This window comes from Mytilus edulis, chromosome 9 (assembly GCF_963676685.1).
Source record: "Mytilus edulis chromosome 9, xbMytEdul2.2, whole genome shotgun sequence".
NCBI classification, from domain to species: Eukaryota; Metazoa; Mollusca; class Bivalvia; order Mytilida; family Mytilidae; genus Mytilus; species Mytilus edulis.
The window spans coordinates 60777392-60797233 of NC_092352.1; the positions used below are offsets into that span (position 1 = coordinate 60777392).

Below are 19842 nucleotides of genomic sequence, written 5' to 3' on the forward strand. Positions count from 1 at the left end.
AAATACCACAAGAAAAGCAGGATGAGTTGGCAGATTGGTATAGAGAAAACGAACCTCTATACAACAAAGGTACATGTATTTATTTGCTATAATTTAAAATATTAATACGGAGAATAAATGTCAAAAGATGTTAACCCCACCAGTAGACATAGATAAACTTACAGCATGGTCTTTATATTTAAAAATCAATTTGACCGATTTTTTTCTTCTCTTTCAGCTCATTATCAGTACAAAGATACTGCTCTCAAAAAAACACGATGGCAAGCAAAAGCTAATGAGCTAGGTGTAGAGGATTGGAAGACTCTCAGGACATGGGTTGAGTCAATGAGATCTCAGCTCGGAAGACTGACACGAGAAGGCAATAAATCTGGTTCAGGCAGAAAAGATGATACTCAAAGAGACAAATGGATCAAAGAAAAATTTGGCTTCCTGGGTCCACATATTGCCAGAATAGAAACCAGAGGAGGAATAAACGTGTGCAATACAGTTTTCTATTACTTAATATTTCAGTTCACTTTTTTTTACCTTTTATTGTTATTTCCTTTGTTGAATTCCCGTACCTTTTTTTCTTTTTCTAAATGATACTTAATGTTCTGATTCTACGAAATTCATTTTACAGCTGTTTCATTTCAAACGTTTGACTTTATCTCGATATATCTTGTACGAATACATAAATAATGTTCCGATTATGTCTGAATATTTCAGCTGAAAGAGAAACTCAAGGCAAAATACGGAACAGATGCTTGCGTCGATTCTCCCAGTGAACATGAGGACGAAGAGGAAAGTCATGAAGACGATGAAAGAAGGTCAGTAACCATTTACTTCTTTGTATAATTAGTTAAATTGAAACTATATCTTCACATCAGGACTTATTATAATGTTTTGGTCCGTCCGTCCGTCCGTCCATCACACTTACATTTGTAAATACTTTTCAGTTAAAAGTAATTGTATCGGATTGATTGTGCTTCCGGCATTTCTTGTTTTCTTGTTATGAGATAGGGTGTCAAGCCAGTCAAGGTCGTTCAAAACCCACCGTAGTAGTAGAGATAGAGTGTCTTTTTGTATTGTTTAGAACAAAAAATACAACTTTCATCGTTTTTTTCTTCTTTAGATCGCAATGTAATCTTGAGGAGACGTCCAGCACAATAGATATTCCCTCTCCTATAGTTATAACAAAAACGAAAAAGAAATACCAGAAGATGCAATCTCCAGTTGAAAAAAGTATCCAGGAAGCAATAAAACAGTCTTCTGAATTACAGAAACAAGTGCAGGCTAAGCTGGCTAGTCACGCGGACATGACACCCGAAAGGCAGAACTGGGGACATTGGATGGTCAGCATTCTTCCAGGTATTGACGACAGATTGTGGGGGAGGTATGCTATGCTTTTGTATGTTAATGGTTTGTTACTTGATGAATGTGTACTATACACGACCGAATACGCTATATAAAAATCGTGTATCATCGAGCAGAGGGTCTATTCTGATTTTTTAGGAGGAAAAACATAACTCCACGGTGCAGTGCAACAACTTTTTGATGTACTGTAGCAGCTTTAAAATTGAACACCATACAAATCGTTTAAGCCTGGTACCAACATCCTGTGTCCGATGATACGCTATGGTAATGACATTAGTTTTGATACCCCGCCACACGAAGTCGCAAGGCATTGTGTAATACCCTTCGTAAAAAACGTTTGGTTGAGTGTCCGTTCGTCTGCGTATTGCCTGTCTGTCTGCTCTTTCGTCCGCTTGTCCATCTGTCCGTCCGTCATCGACTGTTACCAAGTAGTCATTTAAGAACGAATCCATAATTTTTATTGAAACTTTGCTCAATTGTTGAGTACTAAACAGAGAGCTTTTACAAGTTTTTAAGTTAAGCCGTTTTGAAATGAAACTTTGAAGTTATTGAGAGATTTTCATGAAACTTTGCAAAAATATTATATGTAAAGATTGGTGTTTATCAAACTTCAGTATGGTTCGTTTTCAATTATTTTCCTCACACTTTCTCAAAAGAATGAGATGTATCAAAAATAATCCATTATAGCTATATTTTACATTAATATGATATTGATTCTCACTTTTTAAATGAATTTATATCAAATTTTTGCTTTCAGGTTTAAAAGAGAGAGTGTGGATCTATTGGACAGATTTCAAAATGAAAGTAAGGAGCTACGCAGCCGTGATAAACAACGTCTTCAGCAACTGCAGGTATATTATTCACATATTATTTACTAGTACTAGTATTGTGTTAAGACTGAAAGGTCAGAACATGTTTCGAAATACACATTTCTTTAGTTCACCTGCATATTTTGGATGCCTCGTGTTGTAATTGCTGCATTTTGAAATTGTCATGCGTCCGGTCATATATATATATATTTATATATACTACGTATATTAAAACGATATGGTTACAGAATTGGATCCAGGAATTTAGAAAGGGGCGTAGACTATATTTTGTTGGCGAGCGGAGCGAGGCGAAATTGTTTTTTTTTTGGCTAAAATCACGTAAAAAGGGGGGAAAAAGTACAAATAAAGGGGGCGTACGCCCTCTATGCCCCCCCCCCCTGAATCCGCCACTGCTGTGTATCCTTGACTTAGGAACTGGGATTTATTTATCTTTAAGAAATCGGCATTACCGAACAAGGCAACAGTACCCCGTACAGTTATGTTAATTATCCTTCCTTGAAACCCTGCATAACCCCAGTTCTAGTACCTAATTCCAACGCCGATGATACACAGTTGATCAAACTTGTTTATATGGTCATGTTTTTTTGTTGTTGCAGGGATTCACTGGTCAACAATCTGCATTGGATGTTCCCATGGGCAGCTTCTGTAATCAATCAAGTAATGTTGGGTACCTACCTGCATGGCAGCAGCAATATCAGCTACCTGGACAGGACGTCGCCTTTCTGCAAAACCGGTCTAAAACTCACGCAGACATTGAACATTCTGCTCCACCTGTTACATGCGCACAAGATATTACAACATCAAGTATTGCCAGTGTAATAATGCAATCGGATTCAATGAACGTTGATTCACCCTCATCGTCACTTTTCTCATTATAAACTTATTCATACCAGGAACCGTACAGGTGTTTTAAAGTTTTATATGAATGACATTAAAAGACGACTCTATTATGTAGACAGTTTGTTTATTTCATGTATTATGACAGTTGTCTGTAAAATTAAAAGTTTTTTTGTTTGAGTGATTATTTTGTTGGTTAATATAAAAAAAGAAGATGTGGTGTAATTGTCAATGAGACAACTCTACACAAGAGACCAAATGACACAGAAATTAACAACTATGGGTCATCGTATGGCCTTCAACATTGAGCAAAGTCCATACCGCATAGTCAGCTATAAGAGGACCCGAAATGACAAATGTAAAACAATTCGAACGAAAAAAAAACTAACGGCCTTATTAATGTACAAATAAATGAACGAAAAACAACATGTAACACAGCAACAAACGACAACCACTGAGTTACAGGCTCTTGACTTGGGACAGGCACATGCATACATGATGCGGCGGGGTTAAATATGTTAGTGGGATCCCAAAGTTTTTTTTTTATTTTGATTTGTCTTGTTGTTTTAGTGTTATAATAATGAAATTTTCAATTTATCCTAAGTATGCTGACCCATGCGTGCCATTGTTTTTAAAAGACCAGAAAACTGGTATTGATAGAAGAATTTCTTAAAGTTTAATTACATGTATCATGATAATATTTTTTGATACATTCAAAGTTAAATAAACAAAAGTACAAATCATATACTTATCATTCAAATATACTACGATAAGACAGTTAAAAAACGTTATTGAACCATTCGTTCTTGCCATGGAACTTTTCCTGCAGGTGACGAATAATAGTGTTTAAGATACAGTCTTTGTTGTTTTGCTGCCTTGCTAGGATAGTTGCGATCTTGCACATCATCAATGTCCTTCAGGTTTGTTTCGTCTCGCCAAGCTCCAGGTAAAAGATGGTGGTTCTCGTCTTCTCTGTCTAACAAAATGTTCTGATCACCTGGATATCTTATCCTCATTATATTGTGCAGACAAACACAGGCCAGAATAATGGATACGACATTGTTAGGCTCTTGCTTTAAAGTTGAAAGTAAGCATTGAAATCGATTTGCAAGTATCCCAAATGCGTTTTCAACAACTCTTCGTGATCGCGATAGCCTGTAGTTAAAAACTCTCTCTTCAAGGGTCATGTTCCTGCTAGAAAAGGGCTTCATTAGCCAACTTCTGAGGGCGAACGCGTCGTCACCAACGATGAAGTACGGAATGTCTTTGTCATCATTCGTAAGAGGCTCTGCTTTTGGTATGTGCATATTCTCATCAATTATATGATTTTTTAAGTCTGACTGATTCCAAATTTGTGCATCAGAGCAAGCACCTGGTGCGCCAACGTTAACCCATTTGAATTTATAATTAGCGTCTACTAAGCCCATTAGAACTATAGAATGGAATCCTTTATAATTATAGTATTTAGAACCACCACCAGCCGGACATTTGATAGCAACGTGTTTCCCATCTAGTGCACCTAGCACATGATGAAACTGCCACATATCACTAAATTCTTGCGAAATGGCTAGCCATTCAGCTTCTTCCGTAGGTGTGTTGATAACATCTTCAGCATACTCGGAAATAATTGCTTTACAGACTTGTACTACAAGATTGGATAACGTGTTGTGTGGCACTCTAAATAAATACATAAGTGAATGATAACTGTCTCCTGTGGCTAGATATCGAAGGGTTATTGCTACTTTAAGACCAACTGGCAATGCCTTTCGGTACCACGTGTCTTTCTTTTGTAGCCTTGGTGTTAATCTATTAACAATTTCCTGAAACATGGTTGGATCAACTCTCAAAAAGTTTTTGAAAGAAACGGTGTCTTCACATCTCAATTCATCCAACAGCTGTGCATAAAAACCAAACTGAGATCTTCTACCTATCCAATCCCTTACCCATACCGTGCGCACTCTGCGATCAATTCGTTTATGTCTGTGTCTGTGAAACAACATTCTCAATTTCAAAATATGATTGTGTATCAATAATCCATAATTTGTCATTTCCATCCGTTGTCTGTCCGTCTTGCTGTAAGACTGACAAACTATTTTAGCAAATGGCGAGAAATATAGATACACGTGGTTTGATTATACGTAGAAGAAGGTAATCATGCGTAGTAATACGCATCGATACGTAATAATGCCTAGAATAACGTGATGAAACCTATTAATGCGTACCATGAAACGTAATATACCGTACAAAAACCTAATGCAACGTGGCAGATACGTACTTAAACGTAATAACACCTAGTGATTATAATCAAATACGTTTTAGAACGTATCAGGTACGTTTCTAATACGCATTTCTACGTTCCTTCTACGTTTTACTGCGCTTTTCTACGTTAGTACTACGTTTTCATTTTTAGTCACGTTTGTATTGTGCAGACCAATACAAACGGCACCGACCACGTATCAATCTACGCATAACTACGTATATAGCCGTTTTAAGTACGGATCGATACGATTCACTACGGATATTGCCGTTTCGCTACGTTTTGAAAACGTAGCAAAACAGGATAGCCGAAACGTGACAGTGTGACTGGGGCTTAACAATTTTAACAATATCCGATCAGAATTACAAATACAACATCATTACAAAATAAATTAATTCTGAATAGCAAAGTACACTGACACTTCTTAAAGTAATGCAAAATCACACTCAGCAAAGCAGTCTAATTCGGGAATAGGTACTAAAAAGACCAGACGACGTTAATGGGAAACAAAAATCTAAGACGTGGTAAAACGTCCTTAGCTAGTTAAGACTGAGACACAATTCGTGATGGTGTCCATAAAATTTACGGAGTGTTATCTTCAATCGTATCTCCTCATAACTTTGTTTGTGCCGTTTCTGCGTAAGGTTTCGTTTCGACTTTTAAGTTTTGAGTATTCTCTTTATATTATCTGCCTCTTTTGACAATATAAAGACAATAAAAAGGAAAGTTGTATAACTGTATACCAGCAAACTAAATAGCAATCGTGTAAACTTATTTCAGCTATACAATTCTAGCCGGACCTATTTCTCCTGGACTATGCAATTAGTAGAGCTTCTATGGTGCATTTAATTATAGAGCACTGTTAACGTTGACGTCCCATCTTTGAATAATTTAATAGTTTTGCTTTTGGTCTCTCAAAGTATTAAAAAGTCCAAAAACAAGTGTCAAGTCGATAAGGAAAATGATTTGGTAAGTCACCGCAAAAGTTGTTTCTAAAGCTTGTATAGTATAAAATAAATATGTGTGACTCTAAAGTGTGATGGGGACGCTAAAGTACGATGGTCACGCTAAAGTGCGGTGGTCTACGCTAAAGTACGATGTCTACACACGCTAAAGTGCGATGGTCCGCGAAAGTATAGACGTAATAAACGTACTATGGATTATGACGTGAACAGTCTTTTATACAAACAAAAAATTAACATGCCGAAAGATAAATGTAGAATATTTGATTAGCAAATGTCCATGACTTACTTAATTAAACATGATAACCGTGTTTTGTCGGCTGAATGTGGGTTTTTTTCGGTGCTAGAAGAAGTTTACGCATAAGTATCCTTTATCCTATTTCTATCTGAAGCTAACGGATACATTGAAATCATTGTTTATGTCGCAGTTTACTTTGCCGTCCCCGTTCAAATATTGTCGATTTTAATGAAAAGTAAAGTCGTTAAAAAAAAGGTACGTCATGTTTCCATGCGTAAATCATAAATTGTCTGCTAAAAAATTAGAACGAATTTTGTATTTGTAATTTACAATGACGACTTTGAGAGGAGATGTTCACATTAGTGATAAACTGTGTGAACGGCAAGCTACACCAACTAGATATCATTGAGATGGGAGCCATCTCTGTGGGCCCCGCTGTGAATAATGTGCATTAAAAAATTGTATCTTTACCATAAGACATGGGTTTGTCAACTGAAATCAAAGTTTTTGACCTTGACCTTTGACCTAGGAAGTTGTAAATAAATTATGACACACCCTTTGGTGTTGGTTTATAAACATGTCAAGTATAAACTTTGAAATGATAACGGTTCTCAAGATATAGAGCGGACACGATCTTTACCATAGGACATGGGGTTGTCAACTGAAACCAAAGTTTTTGACCTTGAACTTTGCCCTAGGCAGTCGTTCATAAATTATGACACACCCTCTGGTGTTGGTTCATATACATGTAAAGTATAAAGTATGAAATCATAATGGTTCTCTAGATATGGAGCGGACACAAAGTGTTACGGACGGACGGACAGACGGACGGACGGACGGACAGACTGATCACTATAGGGCGACTCGCCTTTGGCGGGGCCCTAATTATCCAAATATGTGATACCGGCCTGAATTTTAAAAAAAACATATACAGGACATATACATTTTTGTCACACCTAAATTACCATTTTAGCAATTATTACGTGGTCGTTCTACTTTAAGCCCTTTAACATAACCCTTTTAGTCCATCGCACTTTAGCGTGATAAACCATCGTACTTTAGCGAACAAACAGCCATCGCACTTTAGCGTGATACACCATCGTATTTTAGCGTAGACCATCGCACTTTAGCGTGACCATCGCACTTTAGAGTGCTACAAATATATTTTCTACAATGAGCTTATATATGAAAAGTTAAACTTGGTGATTTAAATTTATTTTATGTTTTGTTTGATGTTTTGATACACAAGTTCTTTCTTTTAGCATACACGATTTTTTCTAATACAGTAAACTTACTACGCTTGGCAAACGGTTGAGTCCATGGAAAGCAATAGTAGGTTGTCCCGTTTGGCATGCAAACTTCATTGAGCTTACAGTCGTGGCCTTGACATGTTCCAGCTAGTTCCTAAAAAGTGACAGGTAAACAACTTAATAGATACAGTAAACCTGTTAAAACCGAACCTATTAGGGACTAAATATTTTGTTAGGGTTTGGCCGATGTTCTGTTTTATCACGTTCACAACGCATACAAATTGATATGACGATGCTTAAGGAGGTAGACCTAGGTTAAGAGAAATAACGCTTAAAATCATCAGTACGTTTGTGTCAACCATTTGTTTTAAATATATTCTAAGCTTCTTTGTTACATAGATTATTTTCAATCTGTTTCAGGTAAATGCTTAAAATACATTGATGAACTTGACTTTTACAAACGCTGAACTGATTTAAAGAGTTATCTCCCTGAACCAAGGTCTACCCCCTCAAGAACATGTTTGTTTTATGCAGGTTTTCATTTTATACTGAATTCGGTTTAGCAAGGTTTCACTGTATAACTATATGTAGTCTACTTGGACATGATCGTTTAAATTCTTCTCGATGAAATATCAGTCAGCTTAAAACTAAATACTTTACAAAACTTGATGCGAAGAAAAACCTTCATGAGGACAATATGTTAATATCTATATTAAAGATGCCCCATAAATCATACGTGTTTTGTTTAAATTTATCTGAACTCTATATATGTTAAAGGAATGACTGTAATATTTTTCTGTCTATGAAGCAATAACATAAAAAAATGGGGTGCACACTAAATAACCCGCGTAGCGTAGCGGGTTATTTTAAAGTGTGCACCACATTTTTTATGTTATTTCGAATAGACAGAAAAAATATTACAATTATTTCTTATAATTTAATTCTAACATTTTAAACCATAGAAAACCACGAAAAAACGTTGAAGACGTCACGTTCACATGACTTAATTATATCTATGAGCTGATAAACAAAACAACATGAGCCAATAAGAAGACGTGTTACATCCAAAATTAAATTGTATAACCTTAAAATTAAGAATGGAAATTGGGAATTAAAAAAAAAAAAAAAACAGAAAACAGCTTCATGCAAGGGAACAAGGAGACGTCACCAACTTAAAACGGACAACTTACAATAAGATATAAGACATCATCTTTTGTATCGTAAATAATTGTGCTTCCCGTTAAATATATAGGTATCAAAATTAACATGATCAAGACAAGGGTTGATTGACTGTCAGTAATAGCTGTATTTAAAGTCAATTCAGGAGGATGTAGCTATATGTCACCAACCTTTCGAAATTTAGGATATTGTTTTTCAACTTCGTACTTTATTGGTACTAGGCCGATGCCACTGCTCGTGGACGTTTCGTCCCCGAGGGTATTATCAGCCCAGTAGTCAGCATTTCGATGTTGACATGCATATCAATTATGTAGTCATTTTTATAAATTTACTTTTCACAAAACTTTGAATTTTTCGAAAACTAAGGATTTTCTTATCCCAGGAATAGATTACCTTAGCCGTATTTAGCACAAATTTTTAGAACTTTTGGATCCTCAATGCTCTTCAACTATGAACTTGTTTGGCTTTAAAAATATTTTGATATGTGCGTCACTGATGATTCTTTCATATACGAACCACACGTCTGGCGTACAACATTTTATCATGGTATGCATGATGATTCATTTTCCAAAAAATGTGATCTATCATATCATAATAAAAGTACTACGTTCGACTACATTGATAAAGGCAACAGTAGTATACCTCTGTTTAAAAGTCATAAATCGATTGAGAGAAAACAAATCCGGATTACAAACTAAAACTGAGGTAAACACATCAACTTTAAGATGAGGGGGTTAGGAGGGGTCCTGATCCCGAATTCCCGGGCTTAAAAACACGATATCCCGAAATCCCGGGCTAAAAAACACGAAATCCCGAGGTCCCGAAATTCGAAAAATAAAATTCCCGGATCCCGAAAGGGTCAATCCCGAAATCCCGAGCTTAAAAACACCCGATCCCGGAGTCCCGATAAAAGGTCCTATCCCCCCTCTAAGATGAAAACAACGAAACAACAGAAACACTAACAGTGTTTCACACCAACTATCAATCCATCGATCATATGTGTTGAAAAAAAACTCATCATAGATACCAGGATCAAAACTTCATATTTACGCCAGACGCGCGTTTCGTCTAAGAAAGACTCATCAGTGACGCTCGAGTCAAAAACAAAAATTTAAAAGGCCAAATAGAGTACAAAGTTGAAGAGCATTGAGGACCAAAAATTCCTAAACGTTTTGCCAAATACAGCTAAGGTAATCTATTCCTGAGGTAGAAAAGCCATAGTTTTTCATAAACTCAAAGTTTTGTTAACAGTCAATTTTTAATTATGAACATATCAATGATAACTCAAGTCAACACAGAAGTGCTGACTTCTGGGCTGGTGATACCCGCGGGGAAAAAAGAACACCTCAAAATGTGATAGCGAGTACAAATGCAAAGTTATGTATATTGCGCCGAGCTTTTCTTGCCTCTGCCTCTGAATTATAAATTTTAGACCTTGTCATGCAATTCAATTTTACAGATAATTTGAGATAGTTTTAAAACATTTTATATTTTTATCATATTTACCTTTGGAAAATTCGAGGCGGCAGCAAAGCTATTTCCTAAACTCTCAACAAGTTCACCATAATATTCACCGGGTTCAGCATAATTTATCTGACAAGTTATATTTGATGCAATAAAGTTGATAGATTTGCACATTTTCACTCTAGAGCAAAACTGGGCACATAATGACCACATCGGCATAGATACTTCAAAAATTACATAATTTCTAAAATATTTGTCTTCATGTTTTTTTATTATGACTATTTCACATAAAGTCCAAACAAAAACAAAATTTAATAAAAAGATTACACGGATCATTTTGTTGCAATAGACAAACCAAGAAAGCCGAAAATGTTTCTTTCTCTTTTTGCTACAGTTATGCTTTCTTGTACTCTAGTAGACTGTGTTCATTAAAAAGTTCTAACATAACTGATAAGCTGTTACTCATGCTTGTTCAATTAAAAGGAATATTAATTAGGAAACAGAAATAAATATGAATATTCAATCATTTGTTTGCTTAATATGTTACAAGTACATGTAATTGAAATGAAATTTAATTATCCCTAAGGGTTATCCTACCTTTTTTTACAAGGAATGAATCGATGCTTTTTCAAATCAAACCTATAAACTAATGACTTTCCTTTACATTACAACATTACATTTCAATTAAAAACTACTGTTTCGATAGTTCGCAAGCTACTTCCTGATTCAAATGAAAATTTTAATAATTAATTTGAACTATTAAAGTTCTTAAATTTACAAATTAAAGCAAACATATTCCAGTAAATTTGTCCAATACAATATCAAGTTAATTATTTGTAGGATAGTCATAGGAATATTAATATTCTGTTTGAATATGTACAAAACAAATTGAATTTATATATCGCAAGTATCTTTCTAACACTTGTTAAATAATGTAATTAAAAGATTATGACTTACTTACAATTGAAAAAAGAAAAAGAAAAATAGTCCTTGCATTTGAATGACAAATTATATTTTTCTCAACCTACGATATTTTGGGCATCATACCAGTTATAAATCTTTAACAATTCTAAATATAGATCGAGTGTGATATGATATATATCCACTCGAGACAGTTAAAGGACAAGGTACAATAAGGGCCAATTTTGGCCCCCCTCTTGAAAGACATTGAATTTTATTATTTCAATAGACTAGGTATAGAAGCTTAAAAAAAATGGCATTTTTTGGCGATTCTCATTTTTTGGTTGCCTAGCAACAGATTTGAAACCTGTCAATAATATGCTATTTTAAACCTTATCTAAAACAATCGTAATTTCCATATGAATCAAAATGTATAATTGTAAAATACATATATGGAAATCTAAAGCAGTAACGTTTTGTTTATCTTTATTAATTGAACGAGTATTTATCAACACCTTAACCACCAGTATGTCCCTTAGCAACAGTAATGTATATTAAGCAACAGTAGACTTTGGTATATGTTCATGGCTTATGTAAACAATATGTTAACCAAAGCTATGTTTTAATGCTTGGTACTTTTAGCACAATTGTACAAATCTTACAATTTGTTTGGCTTGTTTTTTTTTTCGCTGAGAAACTACCTAGCAACCGTAATAACTGCATAGCAAAAACCTTTTTCATTTATGATTTACGTTGATGTTGTATTTCTCTAATAGTGTATTGTCGTCTAAGTAAATGAGCTTTTATAGATTAATCTCTGTCCGACTATGGATGAAAAAAGCTTGGTGTTCACTTTCAACAAACAATCCCCCCCCCCCTCCTCCTTCTCCCCAAAAAATAGCAAATAAATAAATAAATAAACATGACAACCCTCATATTTTAGTCCGATTATGGACCCCTGTCTCAAAAAGAAATATGCTCTTTTTTCTCAATGTTCAGCTCTAAAATTACCAGTTGTATATCATTGTATGAAGACATCGTTGCAAGATTTTGTTGGTGTCGTAGTGTGATATTTTGTTTGCAAATCTATTGAATTTTGTTCACAATTTATGCAATTATAACTTATTCCTTCTCAGAATGCAGAATTTTGCACATAATTTTCCAAAATTTTCTTTAGGACCTAGTCCCCAAACCCACTTCAAAGTTGCAAACGGCTGGTACTGTGTGCCATCGGTATAAATAAACTAATATATTTTCCCACAATTAAACATTTCACGAGCTTTATTCTCAATTGCATGGGCCCTGGGCTCCTTCCCCTAAATACTAGGAAAATCACTGCTGTCAAACTCATCAATTGAAAAAAAAAACTGACAACGACATGGCTGAAAAGGAGAAAGACAAACAGACAAGCAATAGTACACATCACACAACATATACAACTAAAGAATAAGCAACACGAACCCCACCAAAAACTAGGGTAAGCAGATACATAACTTTTATTCTATGATTGTTCATAACGATACATAACATCATTTTTGGACTCCGATTTCTATATGTTGTTAGATTCAACAAATCGAAGAACCCCACTAATTCATTTTTTTTTATGAAATCAAAAAAAGTCTGATTTCAGACCTCAATGTAAAATAATTTGAAAACATGGCCTAAAATCTAAAATATATATAAACGGTACATACAGATCAAGTATCCCATGTATTCACTTTTTTGTTGAAGAATTAAATTTGAACCCTGTTTTGCACCAATTTGAAAACCAGTTCCAAAATCAAATATCTTAATACACATACAGATTCAGCTCATCAAAAGAACCGCAAGAATTTTATTTTGGTAAAACCAAAAAAATATTATTTTGGACCCTATAGACCTCATTGTAGACCGATATGAAGGGGGCCCAAAAATAGACAAATATATATTCACGGATATATTTGACATACATGTTAATGTTTGATGAAATTAAACGAAGTTTAATTTTGGACCTTTAAACCTCACGTTTAGACCAATTTAAACACTGGGCCTTGAATCCAAAAACATAAAACACAGTTAGATGCAGCATTTAGAAAAAAACCCGGAATTCAATCCCATTGAAATTGGTCAAGAAATAAACAACAAACACCAAACAACAACATATGATAATATAATACGGACGCAAAAATGTTCCCTTAAAAAGTGATTTGATCTTTGAATACAAAGATCATTAAGTCTTTAATGGTATACAACATAATAACTATACCATTTACTGAGAACAGACACAGGACAGTCCATGTATTGCATTATGTTGCGCCCATGGTTTATATTTTCAGGATGCCAATTTCATATTTGTAAAAAGACAGGGTTAGATGTAAAGTTATAAATTGAAAAAGAGTTTGCGAGTAAAACATATATATTATAGCAAACGTTACATATCATAATGATCAGAGTAGCCATGATTTTTTTATACCTTTTTATCATGTCATGATTATTATTCATTTCAATTTTTGAAATACAAAAATCATTTTGAAGGACATCTGTCTGCTATCAATTGACAAAAGTTATACCCTTAAAAATGCATGTGCCTTTGAAACTACATGATGTATATAGATAGGTACTTCCTTAAATATAATTTTTCCAAAAAGCTTCTACATATTTTTTTTGTTAAAACTAAACCACCCAGAAACAGCGGAAATCAGCGGCATATATAGAAACACTGTAAGTGAGACTAAAACCGTGATTAATGTCCCTAAACATCCCATTGAAAAATACTATAAAAGAATGTTTATTGACAACCAACTAGATTAATAGCTATTATAATCAAAGCAAATACTCCAGCCATTCTATCTCGTTGAAATATTTTTAATTATTATTAGAAGAAAAACGTATAAGACAAAAATATACACCTCGAACGTAAATCGCGGCATTCACAAGCCGACGCGATACCACTACGCTACGTTGCCACAATGTCTCTGATTTGGTAAATGTATGTATTTATTGGCATACTGTAAAGTCATGATAGAAATGAAAAAAGAAATCTGGGACTAGGGCTAACTACCTCCCCGGGACTAGCTATCAATTTGTTTCCTTTATATGAGACGATGTGTACTCGAAACAAAAAAGATCCACGTTAATATTAAACAGAATTAACTTGTTCTTTTCGGCGGTGGTCTTTTGCAAAGTCGTATGCAATTACAGAATCGACCCTAGTCCAAATAATTATGACATCTTAAAAGGCTATTATAATTTTTTTTTTCTTTGACGCCTTACTTCGACGTAAGGCGTCAAAGAAAAAACATATAATAGCCTTTCAAGACGTCATAATTATTTGGACTAACTCGACCCAAGGTATCTTGTCCCGACTTTACACATTATTCCAAAGAACCACAAAAAGGAAGAAAAAAAAAATATTCAAATTTTTTCGATTTATTTAATGAGGGGGACACTTGCAAAACGCCTGTTTATCGTGTGTGCCGAGAGCATATGTTTTCACTATGTAAGGTGTTGATCATGTTTAAATCGATAAAACACACTCCACCTTGATATAAAGATAAAAAAAATACAATTTGAAACTGCATGATGGCAAAATCCTACAACTGAAAACCTTGAGCACATATCTAAGTATTCTTGGTTTAGTTGAGGGTGTCTTGCCGTAACAGCCGAATGCGGATATTTTCAGCTCTTTCTCCGATTTCGATCCGATACTACTATTTTGACACAAATTGTTGTTTTTTTACGAGATTTTTTTAATTTTTGAGCATCTCCGCCAATGTGAGCCAATAATTTCTTTTCATATTCGGAAAATCCGGTTTGTATGCCATCTTTATCACTAATTATTTCTGTGGCTCACGTTGGCGGAGGCCTTTAAAAATGAAGGATTGCAGTCCACAAATGGACATTTTTCTATCTTTTGACGTTATCAACACAATTTAGCCAACCCAAAATCAGGTTTCTGCCATACAAGAAGACAAATTGGGCATGTGGTATTGAAGAACAAATATATTAAGATATTTTATGATGCTCAGTTCATTTATAAGATGAAAAATGATTTTTTGACAAAATAGGGGGCCAAATACGGCCCTTAATGTACCTTGTCCTTTTCAAATTTAAAACGCGAGGCGTATTTTAAATGTATTTAAAATTTAACTGTCGAGAGTGGATTAATATTGTGTTACATGAGATTTGGTGGTGGAATCTGTTTCTCTAATGATTTTCAAACAATATGCAGGCAAACTTATCCCTTCTTTTCGAATGATCTAAAAAAAAAATGTGATCTTATCAAATCGTTTTATTTTAATAAAAGGCCCTCATTTAAATTTTTGAATAAGTATATCTGTTAATACAGTTGTTAAAGTTCCTTTTTTGGTAATTAACCAACGAACAAGAAACACCACAAATACTGATTATAAGTAGTAAGTGACATTCCTGACCTAATTGTCATTGTGTTTTCATTTGTTAACCATTCTTTCATCCACTGATCAAGACGGAAAAAAAGATTGAGTTCAAGAATAACTAGTTTAATTCTGTCACATATTCATATGCCTGTTGACAGTCTGGTTGTACAAAATTTTCGTTAATGCTAACGACTAAGTAAGCTTAGTAACTCGTAATTTTAACGTTTTGTAAACTAAAAAATCTGAGAATAACGACTACTTTTCAAAATATCTAACAATTGTTTATTTTATCATTTTCCAAGTATCAATGTTAACAATTATAATTCAGTCATAATTCCTTCATTTCTTGCCAATGAATGAAGAAAGATTGATGGAACCACTTAGAAGTCTACCAAGTGACGACGGAATAAGACCATACAAGACTTTACAATTCATCTAGTGTCGACGATATATCTTGTAAAGGACCCTTGTTAGGGTTATCTATATTTCACAGAAAGAGTCTACCTTTGTTGTACGTAGGCGAAATAGTTTTCTAACGTAAGTATTTTGACAATATGTTACAATATTTTCTTTTAATAGTTATAAGTTCATTCGGTATAATAAAACAAATATGGCCCATTGATTCAGTGAATATCCAATATGGTTTAGAGTTGTTTCCCCTCGGGCAAAAATTCCTCGTGGAATAAGACTTACTCGTGTTTAGCATTTTTGATATTCACCACCGCAACGGGCCATAATTGGATAATATTCATTGTTTGACATGTTTATAGTCCGATCAAAAACAGGCATACATTATTAAATAAGAATTGAGTTATCTTTCTTTGTGCTTGATTTTTTTTTAAGTCTTCTCGGCCAAGATAAAGAAATTTGAGCAGAACAACAGTTTACACAATGTGTGTATCTAAATACAAAACACATGCTCATAAATTACCATAGAAATTTTATCTTATGCATGAAATTCAGTTTTCTCTTAATAATGATTAAGGCCGTGTCTTTTCCTGGCTGTAATCTGATAAACATCTATATTAAATCAATTAGTTTGACAGATATAAAAAAAAACAGTTTCTTATGTCAAGTTTAAAAGTTTGATAACTAGGAGGTTCATACGTTGTTTTTTTTTAATCTCAGTGTGCATAATATATATTTATATCTAGAAAGGTTTATATACGTCTGGCGTATTAATTTGTAAGCTTGGTACCTTTAATAACTATTCGCATGCCGTAATGTTCTATTGTGTTGTTAATTTGTGTATTTTTCTGTCCAGAATGTTTTTCCATTTATTTGTATTGTAGTCCTATCATGTGTTGTTGTCATTTTAGTGTTATATTCAACATTGCCATGAAAGCGGGAGGTTTGGCTAGCCAAAAACCCAGATTCAACCCACCATGTTTTTCTTAAAATGTCCTGTGCCAAGTCATGAAAATGGCAATTGTTATCATATTGTTCGTTTCGGTGTGTGTTGCATTGTCGTTTGGTTTATTGTTGCACTTTAGTATCTCTGTTGTTTCGTTGTTTTCCTTTTATATTTAATGTGTTTCCCGGAGTTTTTGTTTGTAACATGGATTTGTTTACAAAAAATCCTTAAACAACCGTAAATTCCAAAAAGCTTCGTACAGAGTCACTAAAGTCGAGCACACCCTAAAAGGTGTACTCGAATTGGTCAGTATTTATATTTTTTAACCAATATTTAAATTTATATACTTGTATTACGGAAATCATTACTAGCACTGCATTCAAGAATCCTCTATCGATCAAGCATCGAATTGTTAATTATTGGAGTACAAGGGGAAAGGCTGTGAATTTTCTATAAAATTTCCATATGTTAGCATTGAATCAACAAAAGGATACATAATCCTTCAACAACTGTTTTAAAGTGTCATTCAATAATATCGATTTTAATTAGTAAAGAACCTCACTTTGACTTTAAGATGAATAACAGCAATGCGAGCGCCGTTCTTTTGCTCTTTGAATATCTTTGCTGTTCATGTACCGGTTAAAAGGAATGAAGTGATTATATTTTAAATAAATACCATAAAGCATTGACTTCCTTTTACATTCCATTGCAATAAATATTTATTTCGCATGAACTATACTGGTAATTGAACACCCACAACTCCATGGTTCATATGGAATTTTTTCTTCTCATTCAAATAGACATTTTAAATAATGAATGTTAACCTTAGTGAGTTTCTAAATTTAGATCATAGGAAACTTATTTCCTCTACACACGGTCAATACAAACATGACATAGTCAATTTACTATTTGAGGGATAGTCATATATTGTACTTTTATTTTCTACCTCATTTCATTTGCACTGCTATACAAAATTCTGATCTAAAAATAAAAAAACAAAAACACAGGAATAAAGATTCTGCGTTTGTTACAAAGATTTCAAAAATGGCATATACACTATGTAATTAAACAAATCAATAAAATAATAAAGATCAAAGATCAAAGATAACTATGTAGCATTGGGAACATGTGAAAAAAATCCCTAAGTATCTAGCGTACAAAGCTACTACTACAAATAGGGACTGGAAGGATTATCTAACTCCAAACAACTTTAATATGCTTACAACAGGTCCTTTACAATTTTGTAACAAACTTCACTTTAAGGTTCATCATAAGGAATTAGCAAATATTATCGTGTTTAAACCACAAAATCTACTATGAGTACAGACAACCGGATGCAACTAGGAACGTTTTAGGGTATGACAGGACCGCGATATATTAAAATTATATGGAGATTATGTTTACGAAAACTAAAACCTGACCATATGTTTTTTTTCAAACTACAGAAGATAACAAAAGAAAGCACATTAGTTTCATTTGAAACGGTCGACTCATGTACAGTTAAAAGCGGAAGGTTTAGCTAGCCAGGTTGAACCCACCATTTTTTTTCTTAAAATGTCCTTTGTCAAGTCAGGAAAATGGCTATTGTTAAATAATAGTTCGTTTCTGTGTTCGTTTCGTTTTAGTGTTGTGTTTCTGTTGTGTCGTAGTTCTCCTTTAATATTTGATGTGTTTCGTTCAGTTTTAGTTTGTAACCCGGATTTGTTTTTTTTTTTTTCTCAATCAATTGATGAATTTCGAACAGCGGAATACTACTGTTGCCTTTATTTAAATCATCTGTTGTTTTCAGATGTTTATTATTGTTTATTTGAATCAATACTACTCACATAGTTTATTATATGAGAGGAGCCTCTCAAAACTCTTACCAAACTTAATTTATGTTGGCACCTTCTGCAGGAACAAAAAAAAAAGTAAGCGAAATCCAGAACAGTGCATTGTTTTATAAAACATAAAATGCATTTAAAACTTAATTATCTAGTTCATCCCTAGATTTTAAACATTTCCAGGTTTGTCTGTACTCAGAGTAAAATTTGTAATGTAAATATGGCAAAATTAGCCAATTACGTTATGATGAACTTTAATCGAAAAGACCTATACAAATTCCTTGCATACCTTAACTGAAATAAACCGTGCAAAAACATGACCTGAGGAAAAGTTACCAAGTAAAGGAAACCCTCTTATTGACATAATGGAATGCAAAGAAATAGATTAATTTTCTGTCTTATCTTAATTATAACAAAATAAATATATGTTCTGATCTAACTTAAATAAACAACAAACAAGAAAATGAGTTGTGCGTTCGTAATAAAGATCGCATAGCAAAGGGTATTATTTAAATAGGAAGAAATTACAAACCAAAATGTATAGAAACCAAAAGGTTCTGCTCAATGTTATTCTTAATGTAGCCGTACTTAGCTTTGTCTGTAGCCCAACGTCCGTGTACTTTGAGTAGGAGTTCAAGAATCTTGTTATAAGCAGCTGCTGAAAAATCCCAATCTTCTACGACTATGAAAATTGTAAAGAGAACTATGTAAACTTATATATTTAAGTGCTATCAGTAAAATCACACTTCATCTGGTGTAAGAAAATGGTTTAGACTTATTAGTAGCTTTGTAATCACCCTGAGTTTTTATAAAGTTTATGACAGTAAAGAGTAATTCGTCTGCTTTCTGTTATATACTTGCCAACGCAACGTATTTTTTTATCGAGAAAACCAGACAATTTGAAAGATTGTTGTTTGTTTTCACAGTAATAACTGAATGGCCTCTTCTGTATAAATTATTAAAACTTTTTTCTCCACAAAATTCAATTTTAAATCAGACATCTTAACATTAGCTAGTTC

General features: G+C 33.8%; 2 protein-coding genes across 2 annotated transcripts; one reads left to right on the forward strand and one right to left on the reverse strand.

Moving 5' to 3' along the window:
- Nucleotides 1–324: 324 nt before the first annotated feature.
- LOC139490093 (uncharacterized) lies at nucleotides 325–3061 on the forward strand. The gene is made up of 5 exons (XM_071276944.1): nucleotides 325–474; nucleotides 706–806; nucleotides 1112–1372; nucleotides 2111–2204; nucleotides 2780–3061. Exons 1-5 carry the CDS (start codon nucleotides 325–327, stop codon nucleotides 3059–3061), a joined length of 888 nt encoding a protein of 295 aa, XP_071133045.1.
- Nucleotides 3062–3808: 747 nt separating this feature from the next.
- Nucleotides 3809–5020, reverse strand: LOC139490094 (putative nuclease HARBI1). The gene has a single exon (XM_071276945.1). It carries the CDS (start codon nucleotides 5018–5020, stop codon nucleotides 3809–3811), a length of 1212 nt encoding a protein of 403 aa, XP_071133046.1.
- Between the last annotated feature and the right edge of the window lie 14822 nt (nucleotides 5021–19842).